This window comes from Cetorhinus maximus, chromosome 4 (assembly GCF_964194155.1).
Source record: "Cetorhinus maximus chromosome 4, sCetMax3.hap1.1, whole genome shotgun sequence".
Taxonomy (NCBI): Eukaryota; Metazoa; Chordata; class Chondrichthyes; order Lamniformes; family Cetorhinidae; genus Cetorhinus; species Cetorhinus maximus.
The window spans coordinates 52549140-52573723 of record NC_135882.1 but is presented as its reverse complement, the minus strand read 5'-3'; the positions used below and the strand labels follow the sequence as shown (position 1 = coordinate 52573723).

At 39.4% G+C, this 24584-nt stretch overlaps 1 protein-coding gene across 3 annotated transcripts in view; it reads left to right on the top strand.

Annotated features, from left to right (window-relative positions):
* LOC144679623 (BEN domain-containing protein 5-like) overlaps nucleotides 1–24584 on the top strand; it is a 70699-nt gene that overhangs the window by 10959 nt on the left and 35156 nt on the right. For all 3 annotated transcript variants that reach the window (XR_013576378.1, XR_013576377.1, XM_078540197.1), the window contains exon 2: nucleotides 12363–12502. Coding sequence is in view for 1 of the 3 variants with exons in the window: in XM_078540197.1 (XP_078396323.1) it covers nucleotides 12363–12502 (140 nt within the window). In the remaining 2 variants the exon portion in view is untranslated. The remainder of the gene's footprint in view (nucleotides 1–12362; nucleotides 12503–24584) is intronic.

The following is a 24584-nucleotide window of genomic DNA, read 5'->3' as shown; positions in this document are numbered from 1 at the left end:
GCCCTTCCCTGCCTTGCTGAACTTGTCCTCATGTTGAAAACTCATTCTTTGACTCCACTCACTTCCTCCAAGTAAAGAGTGTTGCTATGGAGAACCATATGGGTCTCAGTTATGTTTGCCTTTTCATGAAATATGTGGAACGTGGTTTGTTCCAATCCTACTTGGGTCCCCTCTCTTTTTTTCAGTACATTAATGCCTGAATTATCTCCTGATTCTCCTCCATGTTCCTGCTATTCTGCGTTTCCTGCTCCCACCCCAAACTGGAAAGTTTAACCAACTTTGTTTCCAATTTCTACCCTTCCCTTGTCTTCACTTGAACCATCTCTGACTCTCCCCTTCCCTTACTTTTCAGTCTCCATTTTTGGGGATAGCTCATCCACTATAATTACACTGACTCTCATACCTTTCCTATACTGCCCCCCACCCCCCTGTTGCCTTCGGTAAAGATTCTATTCCATTCTCCTAGTTCCTCTGTCTCCATTGCATCTGTTCTGATAATGTTACTTTTCATGCCACTGCTTCTGATATGTTTTCCTTTTGACTTAACTGAGGATTTCCTTTTACATGGTTGACAGGGCCCTCGACTGTGTCCATTCTATTTCCTTAACTTTTTCTCTCGCCCCTTCCTCTCCCACCCAGGACCACATTAGGATTCCCCTTGTCCTCAACTTCTACCCCACCAGCCTCCAGATTCAACAGATCGTTCTCCATCAGGAGCAACATGTTACCACCACCACCAGCATGTTACCACTGGCAAATGTTCCTTCCCCTTTTCAGCATTTCCTCCATGATACTTTGCTCCACTCCTGAATCACCCCCAACACCCCCTCCTTTCCCATGGCACCTTCCTGTGCAAGCATGGGAGAACAACACTGCCCTTTCACCTCTTCCTTTCTCACTGTCCAGAGCCTCAAAAATCTTTTCAGGTGAATCAGCAATTTACTTGTACTCCTTTCAATTTAGTACCCTGTATTCACTGCTCACAATGTGGTCTCCTCCACACCTGGGAAACCAAGCACAAATTGGGTGACCACTTTGCCAAACACATCTGTTCAGTCTGCAAGGTAGCCTGGAGTTTCCGGTTACCTGTCATTTTGATCCCTTGTGCCACTCCAACCCTGCCCTCTCTATTCATGGCCTCCTAAACTGTTCTAATGATGCTTAATGTAAGCTCGAGGAACAGCACCTCGTCTTTTGAATAGACACTTAAACCTTCCGGACTGGACATTGAGTTCAACAATTTTACACCATAAACACTGCCCCATTTTTCGGAGAGCAGCTATTGATAATGATTCTGCCTGTCCATTTTGACCTCCTCTTGACACACCTTTTGTTCCTTTATTTGTCCCATTGTTATCTCCTGTTGTCTTGCACCATCATCCCTTTTGTCAGTTAACCTCTCCTGCCTTCCACCCAATCACAGACCTTCCCTTTTGTTTTTCCTCCCCTCCCTCCATTACCTGCTTCTCCGCTTGCTTAAAACCTGTTACAACTTTAACATTTTCCAGTTCAGATGAGAGGCCATTAACCTGAAAGGTTAACACTTCCTCTCTCCACAGAATGCTGCCTGACCTGCTGAGTATTTATGGCATTTTCTGTTTTTATTACCCCTGTTTAAAAATGTTTCATCCAGTGACCCACTGTTGGCTCAAAGCACTGTTATGATCTTGGTAGAGTCCAGTAACTTTTTAAAAAAAAAATTTGAACTCCCAATTATTGACTGAAATAATTATGCCACAATATTTCACGTTTTAAACAAAATATTTTACTCTCCAAGAGTTAAAGCAAAGTACTACTAACCTAACGCTATATTTCATGAATACTTATACTTCACACCTGAAAACCTCAACTGACCACTCCTCATTCTACTTTTATTTCTACCCAAGAGTTCCCCTTTACTTACAGGATCGACCTTGAGGGTTCCTTCACTTCTCCTGGGATCAAACCAAGGTGTGCCGCAACTCTCAAGGAATCACTTTGATTCTCCTCAGTGTCCCTGCCATTCTATGAGTTATGAGATTTCTTGGGGTCCTTCCACTAGCATCTGGCTAGGCGAACCGTCCAACTGTCCTTCAAAACCCCACAATTATGGACTCTCCAGCTCAGGCATGGACCTCACTGCATTCCTGCCTAATGACTTCAAATCAAATACCCCTGGTTTCTGATAGCCCTCTGTTCCTGGCACCATGCTTTGTGGCTCCTGGCAGATTCCCAAACCTTCCCTTTGTTCTGGGAAGTTATTTGAAGAACTTAAACTCCTTATTGAGGCAGCTGTAAACATCCCATCTCCATCAAGAAGCTCAGAGAGGTAATCCATTGTTTTGTTTCCAATAATTCCCACTATGATCTTTATAAAATAAACATAGGCCACCCTTTGATTTGCAACTACTCTAGGTCTGTTTACTAGCTCAAACCTTCTCAAACCAGGTGTTTTCATTTAGCTTACATTTTAAAAATTTCAATTCCCAAACTAAAAGTTAGACTCTTAAAACATATGAATCATAAAATGAGATATTTGTAACAGAACTCCATTTGGAAAGTTCGTTTAAGGAACCTAAATGTCACTTTCAAATGATGTACTAAGTGGAAAGAATGACTTTCAAATGCAGCCAATTCCTATTTAGTGAGAGATCCAACAATCCACACCCCTGGTTTGTACCCCACTTTCTGGATAGAACTCAATTGCTTTAGATGTGTAGCAAATAACTGTTGTGAGGCCTTTGCTGCGGCCAGTTAGAAGATGTGGGTCACAGATTTTTTAAGCCACACAAACGCACGCTCACATAGCCAGGGGCTGCTTGATGACCCAGTGGATTTACATAATATTCTTCACCAGGCTATTGAATAGTTAGAACACTTGGATATAAATACAATTGCAATTTTTAAAAAAACTAAACTATTTGGCCATGAAGGAAGTCATCGCCAAGACCAAGCTTTTTCTCACCTGATATCTGTCCTTGGACTCTTCCCAACAAAGACCATTGGATACTGTTCAGGTGAAGGAGCACTGGCTAATTTTATCCTATTCCTTGCCTTGGGGAGCTGAGGCTCCAACTACAGCCATAATTGAAGAAATTTGGACAGATTGAGAATTGAGTTTGGAACCTTCTGAACTTGATGCTTGTTTCTCTGAATCGTGATTTTCCAGTTTTAGATTGCACTTTTAGATTGAAATATTTGGCAGAGACTTGGTTTTCTTCCTGCAGCTTGCTTTTCATTTCAATATATTTTCATTTGGCTATGGTTAAGTTAAAATTGAAATGATTGAACAAGCATAGTAACTTATTCTGAACCTGTACGCTTCATTGTATCTGTGTCTCCTATTTAATCCTTAAGTGATCAATCAGTTTAATGGCATATCTAATTTTGGTTGCTGCTCTGTGTCTCAAGTTCATCAGCAACCAGCACCTCTTACCAATGTCTCAACTTTTGTACTATTGGATTGCATCCAATAATGTGAGCACCTTGGCACAACTCTATGCCCTTGCTATTGAAGACAGCAAAGCCATTGTGTAATTATTCTTTGTCTGCTGCATCCCTCTTGTTGGTATCCTTCCATCTATGAGAGATGATGGACATGCAGCAAACAATCCACTTAAGGTGGGGGTCATCATTTGGTGTACCTTTGCTGATGGCTGTGAACAGGCAGGTTCTGCTGCAAGTGCCTCATATGAAACTGCTACCTGACATTGTGGGTTGTTTTCAGTGTTGGCACCTGTTTCCAAACTGCTGTAGCTACTGGTTGTCATGATAGTGCATACCAGCACTAGAGGTGTTGCCACTTTCCTCTTTTGCTAGTTAGTGACTCCCAGGTGCAGCAGTCAGTGTTTTTAGGGCCTACATGTCACGCTTGCAAGCATCCTTGAAGTGGAGCCTTGGGTGTCCCACTGGTCATCTGGCTCTGGCTAAGTCACCATACGGAGGTCCTTGGGCATGCTGTTGTCTTCTATCCTGCAGATGTGCCTGAACCACCAAAACTGCCTCAGACAGTGCCAACACACTTAGGAACTCTGCCTTTGAGAGGACTGCCTCATTCATGATTTTGTCCTGCCAGGATATATCCATGCTGTGCCACAGACAGCGAGGATGGAAATTATTGAGCCTCTCCTGGTGACTGCAAGTCACCCGTGTTTCGCAACCATACATCAAGGCCTTATAAATCATCAGCTTGATCCTAAGGGTCAACTTGATGTCATCCCATGCGCGTTTTGACAGTTGGCCAAAGGTGATAGCTGCTTTTCTTGTGCACATTTCGAGCTGCTTTGTATCAAGGGACATATTATCTATCATTGTGGACTCAAGGTAGCAGAATTTGCTAACCACTTCCTGTGGGCTGTTGTTGAGTGTGATCAGGACCAGAGTTGCAGCACTTTGGCCCTCTTGACGCTTGCAGTCAGGAGGAATAAGTTACAGGCATAGGAGAGATAATCCATGAGTTTTTGTAGCTGAGTTGCTGTGTGGGCGATTAGTACAACATTGCCGGTGCTGAGGAGTTCCCTAATCAGGGGGTAATGTGATTTTGTTTTTGCTTTCTGTCTTAATAGATTTTGCACCTTCCTCTGCTGTATATAATCTTCGTGATTGGGGAAACTCAACTGCTAAATTAACAGTTACCAAAAAATTTGACACTTAGCAGAAACTGTATGTACAGAAGTTGAGCAGATGCTTTCAACCTCAACGGTGATCTTCAGCATGGGTCTTCTGCTTTCTTCTGGGCTTCTCAAATTGAATAAATTGTCCTTCATTCCCAACATAGCAATTTATTTTCCCATCAATTTTCTCTCCTCGTTTCTCCTAAAAGCATTTGTTGTCCATATATATACTGCTTGAACAGTTTATTGGAGTGACGATACTTTCTTTTCTCTTAACTAGCTGAAGTCAGTTTTAGCACCCCTGCTAATTATTGTCTTGTAGTGTTAAAAAGAATGAAAATATAATTCTACAATAATGGTCCTTTGATTATGTTAAAATTCAATTTGGATGTTTTAATTTTTATCATGTTCCAGGTTATTTCCTTCTCATTTAGAAGGTATTTTACATTCACTTCGTAGCCTGTAAGAGGAAAAATGCTCCAATAATTGAAGATGTTAAGTTGCCTATAGATACCAAGAGAAATACTAGTGCAAATAGGGAAAGGAAACATAGAATTATTGATTTGAGATAGCAAGACAGTGATACAGTGCTTGATGTACATGATAACCCAGATTTTCAGTAGAGAAGCTCACCCTGATTTCAAAGAAAGCTGTCCAGAAAATCTGGTATTTCTGCAGTGTGGTTTTCCCTTCTCCTGATGGCAGTTTAAATCAAATGCCAAATCAAGGGAATGCTGTGACATGCAGCAGCAGTGATGTCAATAAATAGGTAAGGAGCCAATCACATTGAAGCGTTGGTACTTGCTAAATCTTCCACGAGAGAATCTTCACAGGAGGTGCACAACTAGTGCAGTCGATCATCACGTTAATTAAAAAAACGTTCGACTGATTTTCCTTAAGTGGAGGACATAGAAATTAAGGTTTATTGGGAGCTTGTTCTAGTCCCTTAATTGTTGCTGGAAGGGTTGGTGGGGGGAAAGGAGTTCACAAAGGAAGCATGTTGGAAGCTTTGAAGCAAAGGAAGCATTGTAAAATTGGAGCTGTTGGTTGTGATCTTTTCATGCTCTATTTTATAGAGGCATGTCAATCTGTGGGCCTTGCTTCGGTTCTGGAGATTATGCCAATTTAGAGACGTGATCAACTGGGAGACACTGGTATCTCGCGAGTAATTGTAACAAAGTGAGCTGCCCGGTGTCAAATTTTCTCAAGGAGGGTAATGTTTTTAGCAATATATGGGTCCCAAGTGGCTGTGCTATAATCAAGGTGTGGTCTGATGGTATTTGGTACAGCATTTCCTTCATTGTAGTTGGAGTGATGGAAGTTCCATTTCACAAACCAAGCAGCTTGAAAGCTGCTTGTTGACTTTCTACTTCCCACTTAATTATTTTGGATGTGGATCCCTAAGTAACAGCATTTTTTTAGTAATTTCAAAGGGGAATCATGCATTGTGCAGTTGGGTACTGATGGTCATTGAGTATTTCTGATTTGTATGATGTTGCATTTTTCTACGTTGAATTTCATTCCTCGTATATTGGCCCATTTGATGAGATTATTTATATCTTTCTAGAGACTAACTTCATCTGCTCTGTAGATTAGGCAGCAATTTGCAGAGTCTGGTCTGGCTTGATATTCCACCCTGGATATAATTTATAAAGAGGAGGAACCAATGTGGCCCCAGGACAGACTAGGGGCCACTGTTTAAAAATAAGGGGTTGCCCACTTAAGACAGAGATGAGAAAATTTTTCTGAGGGCCGTGAGCCTTTGGAAATCTTCCTCAAAGGGCGGTGGAAGCAGAATCTTTGACTGTTTTTAAGGCAGAGCTAAATAGATTCTTGATGAGCATGGGGAAGAAAGGTTATCGAGGATAGGCTGGAATGTGGAGCTGAGGTTACAATCAGATTAGCCATGGTCTTATTGGGTAGTGGAGCATGCTCAAGGGACCAAGTAGCCTATTCCTACTCCTAATTCGTATGTTCCAGTTTGAGGCTTCCTCATTCTTTATTACCATTTGGTAAGAAATGTTCTTGTCCGTTGTTTAGTATTTCTTCAGACTCCATAATGATCTAGTTTGTCCAGTAGCTTTGTGTGTGGTACATGATCGACAGCTTTGGTAAAATCTAAAGTAGCTAGATCTGTGGTGATGTGATTGTCAAGGTCAAATCATGGATAGTAAGGATGAGTTGTGATTCTGTTGATCTTGCTTTACGAAAGTCATGGCGATCATCAATAAGAATATTCTGCCCTTCAAGTTGTCTCATTAGCTATCAATGAGGTGTTCTAGTAATTTATATCAAACACTAAGCGAAATAAATCGGTACTTTGATGGATCGGTAGGGAGTTCTTGTAAATTGGAGAGATGTTAGCCCTTAGCCAATCGACAGGTAGTTCTCCTGTGTTTATGGATTATTGAAAAATGTACTGTAACATTGGCACAAACTCATTTGCTGCATTTTTAAGTGCGTGTTTTGGAATGTAATCAAGAGCACAAGTTTTAGATGGCCCAATGTTATGTAGGAGTTTCTCAAAACCTTTTGTTGTCATTATAACGTCAAGTATGTTCTTGTCAGGCTGCCCTCCCACTACAGATCTGTACTTAGGTGCTTAATTCCTTCCTTGAAGACGCTCTGAAACTGTGAGCTTAGAGCTTCATCTTTTTCTTTTGCCATTCAGTAGTAATTTGTCCTCTATTTTCAGAATTGGGATTCCAGTATTATCCTTTCTTTTTGATTTAATATACCTCCCAAATTTTCTGGGGCTTTCTGTCCTGGCCAATTCCATTTTGTATTTATGCTTGGTGCATCGAATCTCCCTGTTGACCACAGTTTGGTGCTATTCAAATTTAATCCAGAGTTCCTCTTTCTTTGAAAGATCATCACTTCACCTAGAATGTTTAACACAGGTGTATGTTGTTTCTCCTTCTTGTAGACTTTCTTTTTGAGAGAGCCTGTAAGCCATGAGTACTCCCCTTTCCAGAGTAGATTTTGTGAGGAACGTGTGGATTTATAAGATGATTTGCACATTTGACAAACACCTTCCAGTTGCTTGTCCACTGAGTTGGTCTCTGGAGAGTTGTTGAGACTTTTTTGTCATCTGTGCAGCTTGGCTCGTAAAGACATCAATAGTGATACAGTTCCACTGCGGCACTTTCCTTGGTGATTTTCAGTGCAATTGTGCCTTTAGGCAATACTCACTCAATACTGTTGAATGGTCACTTAGCCAAGAATGGGGCCTGACGGATTCCATCAAAGCAGCTTGTGCAACAAGATGATGATGATCCGATATATTCTCTGTTCCATTTGATGCTTCCTAGTGGTAAAGTTCCCCACCTGTGTTAACAAGTGGCCATTCCCTATATTTATGAACTATTCCTGAAGTGGGTTTGTTGCACATTGGGGGATGTCCTAATTCCAAGGAAGATCGGGGACATTAAAGTACCCACTTAATATGATGGAGGGTAACAATGTTGTATTATAAAGCGTTGTTAGGCTTGCATCTAGGCCATTTAATGAAGCCTTAGAGCTGCTGGGTCTCTAATAACAAATTCCGACAAAAATAATTCCCCTCTGCAGGGTCAGTTGACAGCATACCAATTCCGCATCTGTTGAGGACAAAACATGTCTTGAGAAACTGCGAATTGAGTTATTGACTGCAATAAAGACTCGTTCGTCTTTAGTAGATCTATACTTACGATATACTGTGAAACCTTCAGGAAATATTGCTGTAGTGTGAATATTTCCATCATGTTTGGATTCAGTTCCTATGATAACATCAAGCTTTTCTTGGCTGATAAGTAACTCCAATTGAGTTACTTTCCCTCGAATACCATTGCAATTTATATTTCCAATCCCGATAGAGTTTAACTTAGAAGGATTTTGAAGAGTAGCTTTGGTCTTTTCTGTGTTGTGGTTTTTGCCTTTGTTGATTTTGGAAGATTGCTGACTTTGGGTAGGTCTGGTTACATGTGACTATCTATATTCTGATCCTGCCTGCTTGAGTTAGTGGAGTAACTTGTCTTTTCTGCTGTCTTTGTTGCTTCACTTTGGATTGACTTGCATTCACCCACTCATCTTTTAATTTTAACTTCTCTAGTGTAACTTTCCTTGCATGCACCTTGGCTAGTGGTACATTTGGCTTGAAGGTGGGTGAAGGCCTGAAGGCCTCAGGAGTATGCTGCCCTACACAGTTCTCACCTGGCCTGAGCTGGAAGGTCGGGTGAGAAAAGATCGCTTGGATTTCAAAGTAGGAGAAGCTAGGAGCGGAGAAGCAATCTGCCACTCTGCAGAAGTTCAGGCCCATTATAATTTTAGTTAATTCAGACCAGAACAGCCGAAACTGAACCCAGTCCAAGCCTCAGGAAACAGCTGGACAGACACTGGCTAGACCGAACCCGAGCAGCACAAGCGAGGCTGTGGTCCAGGAGCTGGTGTGATTTATTGTGAGATAAGCTGATTACTTGTTATAGCCCGCACCCAAGTCAAGTGGGCGGCCCAGCTATGCATGCCAGGTAATGTTTCAAGACCTTCCCACTGGCATCAGGCTCGTCTGCTCATTGCTGGTATGCCGGTAAGATCGCCTGGGCCACTGGGAGTTCCTGGTCTGCTGGGAGGGAGGGAGAAGGAATGTGACCCTGTTGCTGCAGGCAACAGGGAATCATTGGCTTCTTTCTCCTGGTATCCCTGTTCTTGGTTCCTGGAACTGCTGCTCTGTCCCTGCCTTCCCACCACCATGGCGCTGACCATGATCATGGCTGATCAAGCATTCGTATGCAGCAAACCAGGAAGACAAAAGCACTTAACATCCTTTACTTTTTTAATTTAAATTTTCAGATTTAAATGATTATGATGGGATTACTAAAGAAACATTGTAAAAAGAGAACTATTATATGTATTTTTGAAACCTGTTTATTATGAAGAAATTGGGAGATCCACAAATATCATTAGCTTTTAAGGGGCAGTAAGGCGTTCAGCAGTAATTCTGGCTTTAGTAGTATTCACGGTTTAAAAATCCAGTTAAACCTCATTCAACAAGGTGTTACTTTTTCAAGGGTTTTTACAGCGAAACTAACAGCATAGAGTATTACTGAAAAGAAACATGTCAAAGCTTTTTGTTTTGTACTCATCAGGACACTTCGCAAGAATACCAATATAAGGGGAAAACAACAATTTATATTGTATGAGAATAGAGTGCTTATTGGTTGGCATAGAAGTGGATGTTCTCACTAAATTATGATTACAATGGAGATAGCAGCCTGTGGGAATCTTTACAGCTCAATGGATGGAGGAGTGTAGACTCACTGACAGCAAAATTTCTGCGTATGTGGGGACTCAGAGTTGCACTGGAGTACTGATGGCAAAGACTGACACTTTGGCCATCGTTATCACAGCAAAATCTGGAACAATATTCCAAACTACTTAGTGTATTTATTGTATACTAACTCTTGAGAGACCTTTCAGAATCTTTTAACTGAAACTCTGGTGAAGCTAACTTCAATCCATAGAGTTCCAATGTGCAAGCTTGCAGTCAGCACCAGTTTTACCACTCAAAACATTCTTTTGACGGTCCATGCAGGCAGATCTTAGACTTTATGGCTTTTGGTTGGTGGATTTTATTTTTCCATGTGATTTGCATATCAAATAACAATTCTTTTCATCAGATAGCTGGGCATCCTAAATGTATAGCACTGTGGTAATTTTCCATCCATCCAGTAGATGAAGTATATTGCTCTTGTTTATATAAATTCCACTTTGCAGTTTATTGCTATAGGACAATTGGTAATCCTGTCTTAAATAACTACAGCAACTTGCATTTATACACCTCTCAATCAAGATTAATATGTAGGGGAGGTGGGTGGATTTAGAATGGGTTAAAATCGAGCCTGTAGTCTGAAATTAAAGCACTTTGTAACTTAAAAGGAAAACAGTACTTTGAAAGCACATTGTAACCTATCCTTAGCTTTTCTAATTTATTAAGACACAAGATGGATTATTTTTAAACTCTCTTTTTGCTCACTTTTCCTTATGAGTTTTCTTGTAGATTTTGCCAAATTCAATATATACCTATCTATATTTGATGACTTAGATCAAATTCAACTTTAAATTCGCTCTAATTTTACAAGCCATACAGTATTTGATAGCAGTTAATCGGATCAATTTGCAGCAATAAGACAAACAACATTTTTAACCCCCAACCCTGTTTGTTCATTCAGAGAGTAGTTACTAATCACAAGGTTGGATGACTGCTTGCTTTTTATTTGCTTTAATTAGTCTCTGAGACCAGGTGCCTTCTACAGCCATTATTTGTGAGCTTCGATAATGATAGCCTGCAGGCTGTTTACTTGCAGCCAAGTCTAGCTTTGTACTCATACACACAGAAACTACCAGCAAGAGTTGCTGCGTAACTATCAGAAGCATGATCTCTGGCTGATTTTCCACTCTAAACCTAGGGTGCTGGAAAAAGTTGTATTGTCCCACCTGAGATGAGCTAACAGCACAGACTGGTGGCTGTATTAGGAACCTTCCTCCTACATTGCAGCAGTGACTACACCTCATAAGTATTTAATTGGCTGTGAAGCACTTTGAGATGTCCAGTAGTCATGAAAAACACCATACAGATACAAGTGTTTTGATGAGTCATACGGACTCAAAACATTAACTGTATTCCTCTCCACAGATGTTGTCAGACCTGCTGAGTTTTTCCAGCTATTTTTGTTTTTGTTTCAAATTTCCAGCATCCGCAGTATTTTGCTTTTATCTTTTTGTTTTGTGTAGTCCACCTATAGAATCGTTATAGCACAGGAGGCAGCCATTTGGTCTGTTGCTTCCAAACGGTTCTCTGCAAGAGCAACACAACTAGTCTCATTCCCCTGCTCTTCATAGCTCTGCAAATGTTTTCTCTTCGGGAGCTTTTCTATTTCTCTTTTGAAAGCCACAATTGAACTTGCCCCCACCACGCTCCCAGGCAGTGCATTTCAGATCCCAATCACACACAGCATTTAAAAAAGGTTTTTCCCCCTACTGACTTTGGTCCTTTTACCACTCACCTTAAATCGGTGTCCTTTCTGTCGCCACTGGGAACAGTTTCTCTCTATCTAGTCTGTCCAGACTCTTCGTGATTTTGAGCAGCTCTATCAAATCTCTCAACTTTCTCGAAGGAGAACAGCTCCAGCAGAAAATGTGCTTTTCAAAGCGCTTTTTTATTCTAGAAATAGGAATTTTGTTGTAACTTCTCACTCTTGAGTGAAAGTTTTGACAAAATAAAAACCAGTGTTTAGTATTTTTTCATAAAATATTTTGGCAAAATGGCCTTCCTGTCAAAATGATGGCTTGAAAGGAAATCAAAGCACAAAAATCCTTTGAACGTTAGGAACATAAAAACAAAGGAAGTTATCTACTTTTAATATTTTCTTATTCCAAACTTAAACAATTGAAGCCACAAAGCATTCAGAGTCTGCATTTTTCTGAAGCCTTCGCAAAGGTTTTCGCGCCATGTTCATAGTAACGTTTAAGTTCAGACTTAAATACCTTACTGTTGCTCCATTTCTTTTGGAGATTATAGAATTCTACATTTTGGCATCTGAATCTTAAGTGTGATCTATATTTTTATAAATATATGGGTGATATTTTCAATGTAATAGCAGTACTTTTATAATGAAATTTAAAATATATGAAGAGTTATAACTTTTCAAATAACAGCTGGCAGGATATATACTGCATCAGTAAAAATTCTTGATTTTCATTTTATTTCCTTCACCAATTTTTTTAATTCTTTAGATAGCAGGCAAGAACTGGAGAAGTTTTTGAAACTGAAAAAATGCAAAGTGCCAAAAACAATTGAAGGTTTCATTGAAGTGTCTGAATCAGACGATGGTGACAGCACTGAAGAGGAACCACATCAGTTCAACAATATCCAGGTATTAAATAATGTTTGAGAATCTGATACCATTTTTAAATTTAAAAAAAACTTCTCTCTTTCTGTTCCTATTTTCTTCCCTTTTCCCCCCTCCTTTGAAAGAGGCTGACCAACACTTCACCCAATTGACCAATGTGCCAGCAAGTTGTTTATCTTAGAGTGCCATGGCTGAGCACGTTCTGAGCTGAGCGCCATAAACATACACTTTCTGATAATGGTCACTAAATATTTTCAGAAATAGGATCCAGTCTGAGATCAGTTGTATCACCTCAATTGTCACCCTGATTGACATCAGTTAGCTCCGCAAAGACTGGGATAGAACAAAACAATAGTGACTTCAGTCCCCACCACTTATGCCTTACCCACTAACCCTGGTCTGTCATCTATATCGTGCAAACAGTGCTAAGATTTGTCATTACCACAGACAACAATTACAAAGGCACCATGTAAGTTGCATTAAGCATGGTGACTATTTTGGGAAGTTCAAGCAGTTGTTTGCACCTTGCTGGTGTGATCCCCTGTTATTAGGCCCTTTCAAGCACCTCCATGTAACAAAATTTGCTGAAACTCGAGGTGTTATTGCCAGTACCTAAGGTAATGGTGAAACTAGCCAGAGTTGATGATGACCAGACTGCTTCATTCTTCAGACTCTATCACACTAATGCGCCTGCATTAATTGTACTGTACTTATGGAACTTTTGGAAGTCCTATGGAAGTTAGCCATAGGAGAATACGTCCAGTCTCTCAGCTGCAGAAAAGCAAAATAATGGGGATTCTGGAACTCTGAAATAAAAACAGAAATACTTAAAGTACCCCCCAGGTATGGCAACACTGTGCAGAAGGAGGAATGTTAGCTTCGAACAGTTAATAAATTTAGCTAGTTGTTAGAGCTCTAAGAATGCACCACATCAGCCTCGGCTGAGTTGGACTCGGACCTAAAAGGACTGTTTGACCATTATACAACCCAGTCATTCGTGAGACATCAATTTTATGCAAGTGTACAAGAAATATTCGTGCCAGCTGGCGCTTAGTGGCGCAGAAGCCATTGAAAAGAGACTTCATGAGACTGGCATGTTAACAAACCTCCTGATATGTACCCTATTAGAAGAAAATTGCTTAGCACCATATGTTACATTATTGTCTTTGTGCACAAAGAGCTGGAAAAAGCCTGTACTTGTATGGAATCTCATAACTTATGGCATCCTCAAGATGCCTAACAACCAGTGGATTACTTTTGAAGGGCGATTGCTGTTGTTAAACAAGCAAATACAATTAATTAGCAAAGAGCAATGACCAGGGAATTAGGGGAACTCTGACTCTTCAAATATTGCCATGTATGGAAAAACAATCAAATTGATAAGTATGCTAATAATTTCCCATTTGCCCTCTTTACAGGGTTAGGTAGAACATGGTAAAACTGGCAATTGTACAAATATGCAAGCTGTATGAGTGAAAGGCTATCAGATTTTTTTCTCAAATCTCGGATGTGTGCCTTAAGCTGGAATTTAATATTCAGATGTAAGGTTTATGAGATGCCTTGTTAATTTGCCTCAGAACCATTTTACATAACCTACTCAAATATATTAGCCCAGATTTTGTGGTCAGTGGAAACTTAACATCACTCGCTGTTCATTATGTTTGCAGCCAACCTCAGAATTTGCGATCTTTTGCATGACAACTTACAGTAATTAGAGATTTATTTCAGTGAAGTGCCCTCGGAGAGAGATCTGGAGCAATGTGAAAAGGGCAAGCATATTCTCTTCAACCCAAGAAGAGTGAAGAATATTACTGAGGCACATTTAGATAAATCAATTATAGGTCATAAATCATCCTAAACTCTGTCTGGAGAAGACCCTTTTTAACTAATGTTTGTATGAGACTTTAATCAATTGCCAATCAGGATTCTTGGTTAGAAACTCTGGAAAGTTTGAGCGAAAATGAAATTAGTAAAATTATACTTAATAGAAATTTCATAGCGACTTTACTGCTCTAGGCGGTTGCACACTAGGTAGACCACAGGCCACAGATGTAATGTATACCCTCCCAGAACCCTCTTGATTTGTTCTTGAAAATACTCGTGGAGAAATTCTTATTCGGTTGAATCTCTACTCTTGAGACCACGTCATCTGTTGTGATTTGCTGCCTCTGGGGTCTGTAATTGTGTATACACAACAAGGCTCTGAAGAAGAGTCATACACACTGAAAACGTTAACTCTGTTTGTCTCTCCACAGATGCTGCCTAACCTGAGTTTTTCCTGTTTTTATTTCAGATTTCAACATCTGCAGTATTTTATTTTTATTATAAGACTTAATAAGACTCTGTTTTTAACCCCTTCCTGACTGTAACACCTCCTTGCAATCAGAATCAAGCTGGCCTGGTAATTGGCTGTGACTGTTGCTAGCCTAATTTAATTGTTTAATTGTTTTTTTAATTGTGACTTCCACTTGATAAGACATCTGTATAACAGGTAATTATTCTTGCAGTACAAGACCTTATTCACCTCTCTGATGTGATATTCATTCCCACTGATACATTTTGATAAGGTGGCTGTATCAAGACTTTCAGTCTTAGATTTCCCAAAGGGTCACTGGAGGCCTTCGTCTCACTGTTAACCCGTGGTTTCATTGCAATACATGTTATATTGATTGTTTTGAACTTTTATGCTATTAAAACTAACTAATGCTATAGTTTAATACATGCGTAACTCAGTCAAGGTTTTGGGGTAAATAGATTTACTTTGATAACTCACTGCTTTAGTTAAGAACTAATTCTAACCATCCCAAAACTACTTACAACACAGAATCTAAAGCAGGAAGTGTAAGTTAGAATATTTACTTAAATGTGAAATCATACACAAAGTGAAATGAAAAGTGGGAAAGGAAACTGTGATTGAGAGAGAAAATTAAAGTTTAAAAAAATTTCTAAATGCAAGTAATAATTGAAATCTGAAGCAATGAGACTCCACATTTGTAAAAGTAAATTTTCAGTGCCAGAGAGACTGTTTGATTCTAATTAAGAGTTATCACTCTGTTATGCATTCACTTGTACTGGAAAGGACAAGCCCTAACATTTTGTGGTGTGAATAGTGGTAAGTACCACAACTTTTATGACCTTCATGTGTTTTGATGCTAAATTTCTTGGCGAGTTGGTGGAGCAGGGAAAATTGTACAGCAGCCTTTCTGATTTCCATCTTTAAACGTGCGGCGGCTGTCCGATTTAAAATTTAATAATCTTATTGCAAAATCCGGGCCAATAATAACTCCAAACTAATGAATGAACACTACTGACACACAGGCTGCATTCTAAGGAGTATAAATATAAAAAGATATTGATAGTTCAAGTGATTTTTAAAAAATTCTTTCATGGGATGTTGCCCATTCCTAATTGCCCTTGAGAAAATGGTAGTGAGCTGCCTTCTTGAACAACAGTAGTCCATCTGGTATCTGAGAGGTTTGGTAGATCTGAATGCCTTGCTAGACCATTTCAGAGGTCAGTTAAGAGTCTGTGGCTCTGGAATCACATGTAGGCCAGATCAGGTAAGCTTTCCTTCCCTAATGAGGAATTAGTGAACGGGATGATAGACTCATGGCACCATTACTAATTCTAGATTTATTAATTTGGAATTTTAAATTCCATCAACTACCATGGTGGGATTTGAACCAGTATCCCCAGAGTATTAGCCTGGGCCTCTGGATTACTAGGGACAATTCCATTATGCCACTGGCTCCCCAACAATGTGAACATGCAAAACTTTGGTAAATGTATTTCAGTGTAGACAAATGTGAGGTCATCCACTTTGTACCTAAAAAAAAAGATAAAACAGGGTACTTTTTAAATGGGGAATATGTAGAAACAGTGAAGTTCAAAGAGACTTTGTGGGGGGTTGGAATGTGGTACATAAATCGTTAAAATGTCATGTACAGATACAAAAAATATTCAAAAACACTAATGGAATGCTGGCCTTTATATCTAAAGGACTAGAATACAAGAGGGTAGAAGCCATTTCTTCAATTGTACACTTGGAGTTAAACCACACTTGGAGTACTGCCAGCAATTCTGGACGCCACATCTTTGGAAGAGTATATTGGCCTTGGAGGAAGTGCAGTGTAGATTTACTAGAACGACACCTGGGGCTCACAAGGTTTCAGCTGCGAGGAGGGATTAAACAAACTAGGGTTGTATCCCTGGAATTTAAATGGTTAAGGGGTGAATTGATTGAAATATTCAAAATTTTAAAGGGAGCAGATAGGATAGATTGGGAGAAACAATTTTTCCTAATTGGGAAGTCTAGGAAAATAATCTAAAAATTAGAGCAGACCTTTCAGGAGTGAAATTAAGAAGCATCTTGTCACTCAAAGGGAGGATAGAAGGTTGGTACACTCTTCCATAAATGATACTTAATCCTCGGCCAATTGTTAATTTTAAATCTGAGATTGATAGGTTTTTTATTTGCCCCTTAATACCTTTGGCTAAAATGAATATATGGAGTTTGGTGGTAGATCAGCCATGGTCTCATTGAATGGCAATGGAATAAGCTTGAGGGGCTAAATGGCCTACTTACTAAGTGACTAACCTCTAAATACCAGACTTGTCAAATATGAAGTTGAACACAGAAATGCAGTAACTAACAGTACTTAAATGAACACAGTCAAAGAAAGCTTAATGATATTTTGCCATATGAATAGAGGCTTAAAAATACAATAGCAAGGAAGTTATGCTCAAACTTTTGCAAATCATGAGTTAGGCTTCAGCTGTGATATTGTGTCCAATTTTGAGCACCAGTTTAAGTAGTATGGCAGGGCTTTGAAGACAATGCAAAGGAGATGAACTGGAATGGTACCAAGGATGAAGGACTTATGAGGAGAAACTAAAGAAGTTTGGATTTTTTGTTTTGTTCATCTGCTCTGAGTGTCACCAGCCAGGCCAACACCTATTATCCATCCCTAATTGCCCTCAAAGGTGATGGTGAACCCAACCTGTGGTATGGGTGTGCCTATAGGGCTGTTAGGGAAGGAGTTTCAGACTTTTGACCAAGTGAATAAATGGCAATTTATATTTCAAAGTCAGGATCGATGTGTGACTTGGGGAACTTTTACAGGTGGTGGTGTTCTCATGAGCCTGCTGCTGTGGTTCTTCTAGGTGGTAGAGTTCACCGGAGCCTTGGTGAGTTATTGCAATTCACCTTGTAGATGATGCACACTTCTGCCATGGCGCATCAGTGGTGATGGAAGCTTATACTTAATGTAGTGAATAAGAACCTGATCAAATGGGCTGCTTTGTCCTGGATGGCATTGAGCTTCAATGTTGCTGGAGCTTTATTCATCCAGGCAAGTGGGGAGCAGCCATCATACTCCTGACTTGTAGGTGGTGGACAGGATTTGGAGAGGCAGGAGCTGAGTCACTCACTGCTTGGCCTTCTTTACAACAGAGAAGATAAAGAGATTTCATAGACCTGTTCAAAATGACGAATAAGTTAGGAGAAACAGTTTCCAGAGGCAGAAGCGTTAGTAACTGGAGGACATAAATTTAAGATGATTGGCAAAAGAGCCAGGGGAGATGAGAATTTTCTTTACACAACGAGTTATGATCTGGAGTACACTGCCTGATGGGTGGTGAAAGAAAATTTGATAGCAACTTTCAAAAGGGAATTGGATATGTATTTGAAAAGGAAACATTTGCAGGGCTATAGAGAAAGAGCAAGGAAGTGGGACGAATTGGTAAGCTGTTTCAAAGAACTGACATGGGCTGAATGGTGGCCTCCTGTGCTATTCTATGATTTAATTAACAAATTCATGGTAACACGATTAATACCATCGCGAGTTTAAACTTTGGGGAGTTCATAAAGTACGTATGTTAAACTTCAGAAAAAACCTGGTGGTGAAGTACTGGAGCTAATCTTTACACGGTTTTGTTTACAGAAATACACAGTACAAGCATGCACCCTCTAACTGAACCACCACAGTTACAGTCTGTTACTATTTGTAGAAGCACAAGTAAATCTCCTGTTAATGCCTACCACATGTATATAATTAAATCTAGTTAATAAACAACTAACTTGGGGGATATCATTTACCGACAAGATTAATCAGCATAAGAACAAAGTAGCTGATCACTATATCTCTGCTTTTGCTTGATAATATAACAGATTCAATGACCAGCCTTAACAAAAAGCTTAGCAAGTTTGTGTTTAAAATTTGTATACACTGTACAACTAGTCTATTTCTAGCTTCAAATATTGTGGCTGTTCTAAATTATAGGTAGAGACATGCAATCATTTTGATCCTAGCGGCAACGATGGTAGCATTGATGATCCTAATTTTACTCTGAAATATGCCATGTTCCTCCATTGTGATGTACTTTACAAGCTTACTTCTGATTAACTTCCTTCGCTTTCTACCTTTCCTTTTCACTCTGTTGGGACCTAGACGACCCACTTCCTAAGCTCTTTAAAACTTCCTTGTGATGTTAGTTGTAGCATGTTGTCTTTGACAAAAGCCTGCAAGCAATGCCTCAAAGTATTAAGTCTCCTGCAATTGATGTTCATGGCACTACTTGATACAACATAGCTAGTCATTTAAGTAGCTGATCTGTGAAATACTAGACAGTTGAACAAAACCCACTATTATGCTCAAGTAAAAACACAAAATGCCAGAAATACTCGGCAGGTCCAGCAGCATCTGTGGAGAGAGAAAAAGGTCATAACCTGAAGAGTTAACCCTTTCATCGGAACAATTCTGATGAAAGGTCACGGCCTGAAATATAAAGTCTGTTTCTCTCTCTCCACAGATGCTGCCAGACCTGGCGAGTGTTTCCAAACAATTTGCTTTTATTTCAGATTCCCAGCATCCATAGTATTTTGCTTTTGGACCCACCTTTTTATCATTGAATAGGGCACTCCTAGGCATGGTACACATGAATGAATGATGCTGTTGATTTTTAAAGTAAACTATTACACCTGTTGTCATCCAAGCAGACTATTTGTAGCTCAGTGCAGACTAGAGATCATATCCAGGACCTTATAAATCTGGAACCTCCTGGTCTAACATGACTCTTCACACTAAGTTGTATATTTACCACAGAATCATTGGGAGCCTTGGGCAGTTTTTTTGGTAGAAGAAATATTGTAAACTCTCTGCTGGATGGTTGAAGATATTTATCCAGCATTAACAACAATTGCATTTATGTAGCACCTTTAACATAAAACATCCCGAGGTGCTTCACAGGAGCTTTGTAAAGCAGAATGTGAGCCACAAAGTGATATTGGGAAAGATTACTAAAATCTTGGCCGAAGGAATAGGTTTTAAGGAACCTCTTAAAGGAGGAAAGCGAGGCGGAGAGGTTTACATAGGGAAGTCGAAAGCTTAGGGCCTTGGCAGTTGAAGGCATGACTACCAATGGTGGAACAATTAAAATCAAATTGTTCAGGAGGCCAGATTTATAGGAGCACAGATATCTGAGGTTTATGGGGCTGGAGGAGATTAGAGATAGGGAGGGGCAAGGTCATGGAGGGGTTTGAAACCATGGATGAGAATTTTAAAATCAAGGTGATTTTTAACCAGGAGCCAATATAGGCCAGTGAGCATAGGGATGATGGTTTACCTTTATTGTAGTCACATAGGATGTCAATTTCCAGCTGACTATCACTTTACACCAAAGCTGAAACATTAGGGGGATTTGTCTATTTCATAAGAACCTCTTTTTTAAAACTGATTATATGCTTTGGCTACCATGTACTAAATTCAGTTGTGTTGTTGCACCCTGCATTGCTGATGTGAATGATTTTGGTATTCAAACAACTGTCTATTCTAAATCACATGGAGCAACTCATGTGGGATTGTGACCTTGTGTGTACATTACAAGGGCCATGGATAGGGCTGTAACCTAACAGGTTGCAGGTAGGGTGGCAGTGATGATGGGAAACAGAGTTCAGTTGCAGGAGATTTAGAACCAAAGAGAAAAGTTGAGACAATAGAACAGTGGAGCAATGTGGGTAAAGACGAGCAGAGTGGGACAGAGTTTAACAGTAATAGTGCATCAGTCTGTAAGGTTCATGCTGAAGAATAGAAGTAAAAAAAAACTAAAGGCTCTTTATTGGAATACAGAAAGTATCTGCAATAAATAGATGAACGAGTGGCACAATAGAGATAAATAGTTTAGATCTAATCACCATTACAGAGACATTGTTACGAGGTGACCAAAGTTGGGAAATAACTATTCCAGGGTACATCACATTTTGAAAAGTACAAACAAAATGGGAAAGGAGGAGGGTTCGTCCTGATCGTAAAGGTTGACATAAGGACATTAGTGAGAACGGACCCTGGCTCAGATGATCAGGAAGCACAATCAGTGTGGGTCGAGATTAGGAATAACAAGAGTCAGAAACACTAGTGGGAGTCGTTTATAGGCCCATTGGAGAGAGCATTAAACAAGAAATTTTTGCAGCTTGTAACAAAGGCAATGTAATAATTGTGGAGGATATTAATCTTCCTTTATAGACTGGACAAGTCAAACTGGCAAAGCTGGTCTGGAAGATGAGTTTGTAGAATGCTTTTGTGACAGTTTCCTGGAGCAGTATGTTGTAGAACCAACCAGTGATTAAAGCTGTTTTAGATCTTGTATTGTGCAATTAGGCAGGGTTAATTCATAATCTCATTGTGGGAAATAGCAATCGTAATGCAATTGAATTCCACATTAAGTTTGAAAGCAACATACTGTAATCACAAACAAGAACCTTAAGCTTAAACAAAGCCAAATATGTATGAGGGGAGAGCTGGCTAAGGTTGATTGGGTAAATAGACTAAGATGTGTGATGGTAAATAAATAGTGGGAAATATTGAAATACTTCAATGTTCAGAAACATATTCCGTTGAAAAACTGTGGATTACACGAATAATTAGGTAAAATATAGATGTGAGGTAGAATTCGTATATAATTAGGACATCATACTTGAGAATTGAGAAAATAGTTACAGGCTAACAGCCATTTTGCCCAAAAGCCTTTTCAAGCATATACATGGGCAGCACTGAACTTAATTAAAAACAGCTCTGAATTTAATTAAAGACAGACAACATTACTTCATGTTGGTAATATTCACTGGTCTTTAGTGCTCCTGCCCCTTTTTGGAAATTGCTATTGATAAGGACTATCCTTTGGTAATTTAAATGCTTTATTCGCTACCAAAGGAATTCTTAAAAAGGTGATAACGCACATTAGTGGTAGTTCAGTCTGGGATTTAGCATTGTTACTTATTAAGAAGGCATTCTTCAAATTTAGCTCAGTGGTCTTTTAAAACTCGGAATTGAACAAGATCAGATACCTAGTACAAAAGACAGATGCTGTAAAAATGTAGTCTTTACTGAACTAGAAAATAACAACTTAAGAATCACTATTTGTGTTAAAAGTTTAAAATCACTATGAAAATATGGAAACAAGTGAAATTAATTAGGATTGATATTCGAACATACCACAAGCATATATTGACCAGATACATGCTCAGTGTTATATAATAATGCTACCCTCAACAATTAAATAATTAGTCATATGCTGGCACATGATATTGAGTATTGCTAAAAAAGGGACATGTTGAAGCTTCTGTCTTGCACTCATCAGGACACTTCACAATACCAGGTATGAGGGGAAACAGCAATTTATACTCTGAGAAGAGAGTGCTGATTGGTTGGCAAGTGGTCTCTGGTAGAGGCGTTGCCACGAAGAATGTACCAATTGATGGCAACTGGCAGTTAACTGCCCAGTTAAACCAGGCAGCTTGACACTGATTGGTGACGGCTGTCACTTATTTGTAGAGCTGAAACAGGCGCAATGTGTGAACATGTTCTTTCTGTCTGCAAAGAATGGGGCCCTGTGTGTTAATATGTGTAGCTTCCCGTACACCCACACACGCCACAGTGCGAGCCTAACTGACGATCTTAAATTGGTTGTCAGCATAATTCTTAGCACACTGTAGATTATTTAGCAACTGTTGTCCAATCATGGAATCCCATCTAATTTTGGACACTGAGCTTTCTGTAACTTGCCCCTTGCAAACAGCAGCTCGGACATGCTGTTTGAAATGATCCACCAGTCTTTGGGATGTACAGCCTACATGCCTTGCATCACATGGCACTGAAATTCATATACCACATAACTCATTTGTGTGATAAGCAGAACATCTTTTTGGATTGAAGGCTGTTGGTGTTGAATACCATTCATGTTGCTACTGCACAGTAGCAACGTGAAACAGCTAGCTTCACCTGTTCAAATTTTTGAGATACCTTCCAGGGTAACCTGAGGCAGACTGGGCACTTTTCAGGGCCGAAAGTGACGGCCTTCGGCCCGTTCATGAGTTTGCATGATTTGCAGTGTGCAATAACCTAATCAGTGTAGCCATTAGCTCAGAGGACAGAAAGAACGTGTACTCACATTGTGCCTGTTTCAGCTCTACAAAATAAGTGACAGCTTTTTGCTGACTCATTCCTCAGGGCAATGCCATACCCAATCAGGGTCAAGCTGTCTGGTTCAAATTTTAAACAATGCTTGTCAGTCACCATCAATTGGTGCATTCTCCATAGCAACGTCTCTACCAATCAGGCTCCACTTACCAACCAAGCATTCTCTTCTCATACAGTATGAATTATTGTTTTCCCCTTATATTGGTATTCTTTCAGTGTTCTGATGAATGCAAGACGAAAAGTTTCAACATGTCTCTGTTTTACAGCAATAATTAAATAATTGTGAATTATAAGGGATAATCAAAAGGGAGGAGTTTAATTAAGGAAGCAGCACCCATAGCTGCTAGAGATGATGTAATTTAGTTTAGAGGGGTATAAAAATACAGGCTTTTTATCTAAAAAGCAGCAGTATTGAAAAAGGGTTTAAGAAAGAAACCTTAAACCAATGCTTCTCAGGTTGTCGAAGAGTTGGACGCTATTTAAAGCAAACAAGTTTTTTGTGTCCTGCTGTTCAGACAGCTGTAACAGCTCAGAGATTTAAGGTAATACTTTGTGTTAATGTTTGATATTTGAAATAATTAAAAATTTTTGATGGATATCCTAAAGAGAATTTTAGACTCTTGCATTATTTTTTAAAGCCTCTTTTACTGGATTCTGTATTAGAACTAAAACTGTTTTCCATCTTTTTATAGTCTTTAATGTTGCGATGTACTTATGCATTTTTGAATGTATTGCATGTTAAACGATTCTTCAGTAAACTTGTTAATCAGCTAGTAAAATATGTCTCGTTTTCTGTAAGCAGCTTAAGAACCCTCTCTCTGGTATTTTTCAAAGTGGGGAAATACAATTTTTTGAAGAGAAACCCCCAGACCCTTACAATACCCAGGTAATTATAACCTAGTTGATAATTATTTCAAAAGCTATCTAGAAGAAGGTAATATCTCTTGATAGTTATCTTCCTAGGAGGAGAAGTGGCTCACTTGCTCAGACCCAAAAACAAGTGTCTGTGGGAAGTGGCTATTTTGAACGCAGGTGAGGGTGATTATTAGGAGAGTGCTCCTGATCTGGGGTAGCCCCAAAAAGGGCTATAATTCACTTTGAAACAAAAACTGAGCAAGAAAAAGAAAGAACTGAAGAGGTTAAGGATAGTATTAGTTTAAAAGAAGAAGTTTATAATGTTGCAAGAATAGCAGTACATCTGAGGATTAGGAGTTTTTATAGAAACCAGCAAAGGGCCACCAAAAAGTTGATTAAATAAGTGAAATGATACAATACAGTAAGTCCTCACTTAATGTTGTAGTTGCATTCCTGGAAAGTCCAACTTCAAATGAAACAATGTTAAGCAAAAAGATTTTCCCATTTCAACCAATGTAAGAGCTGTAGTTTGGTTCTGGAGGACATTTCTCGTCAGGAAAAAAAATGGAAAGATTATACCCTGTAAATTGAAAGACTTTACATTGCTAAATTTCTATATTTGTAAATTAAGTAACTTTCAAAATAAAATAAATTTAAAAATATGAAAGAAATATGCTAACTCTTTCTACTTACTTCCTGCTTGCCGACCCTGTGGCTCGCTGCCTTTCTGGCTCCCTGACCCTCTTGGTTGCTGCCAATTGTGCTCAACAAACCTCCCA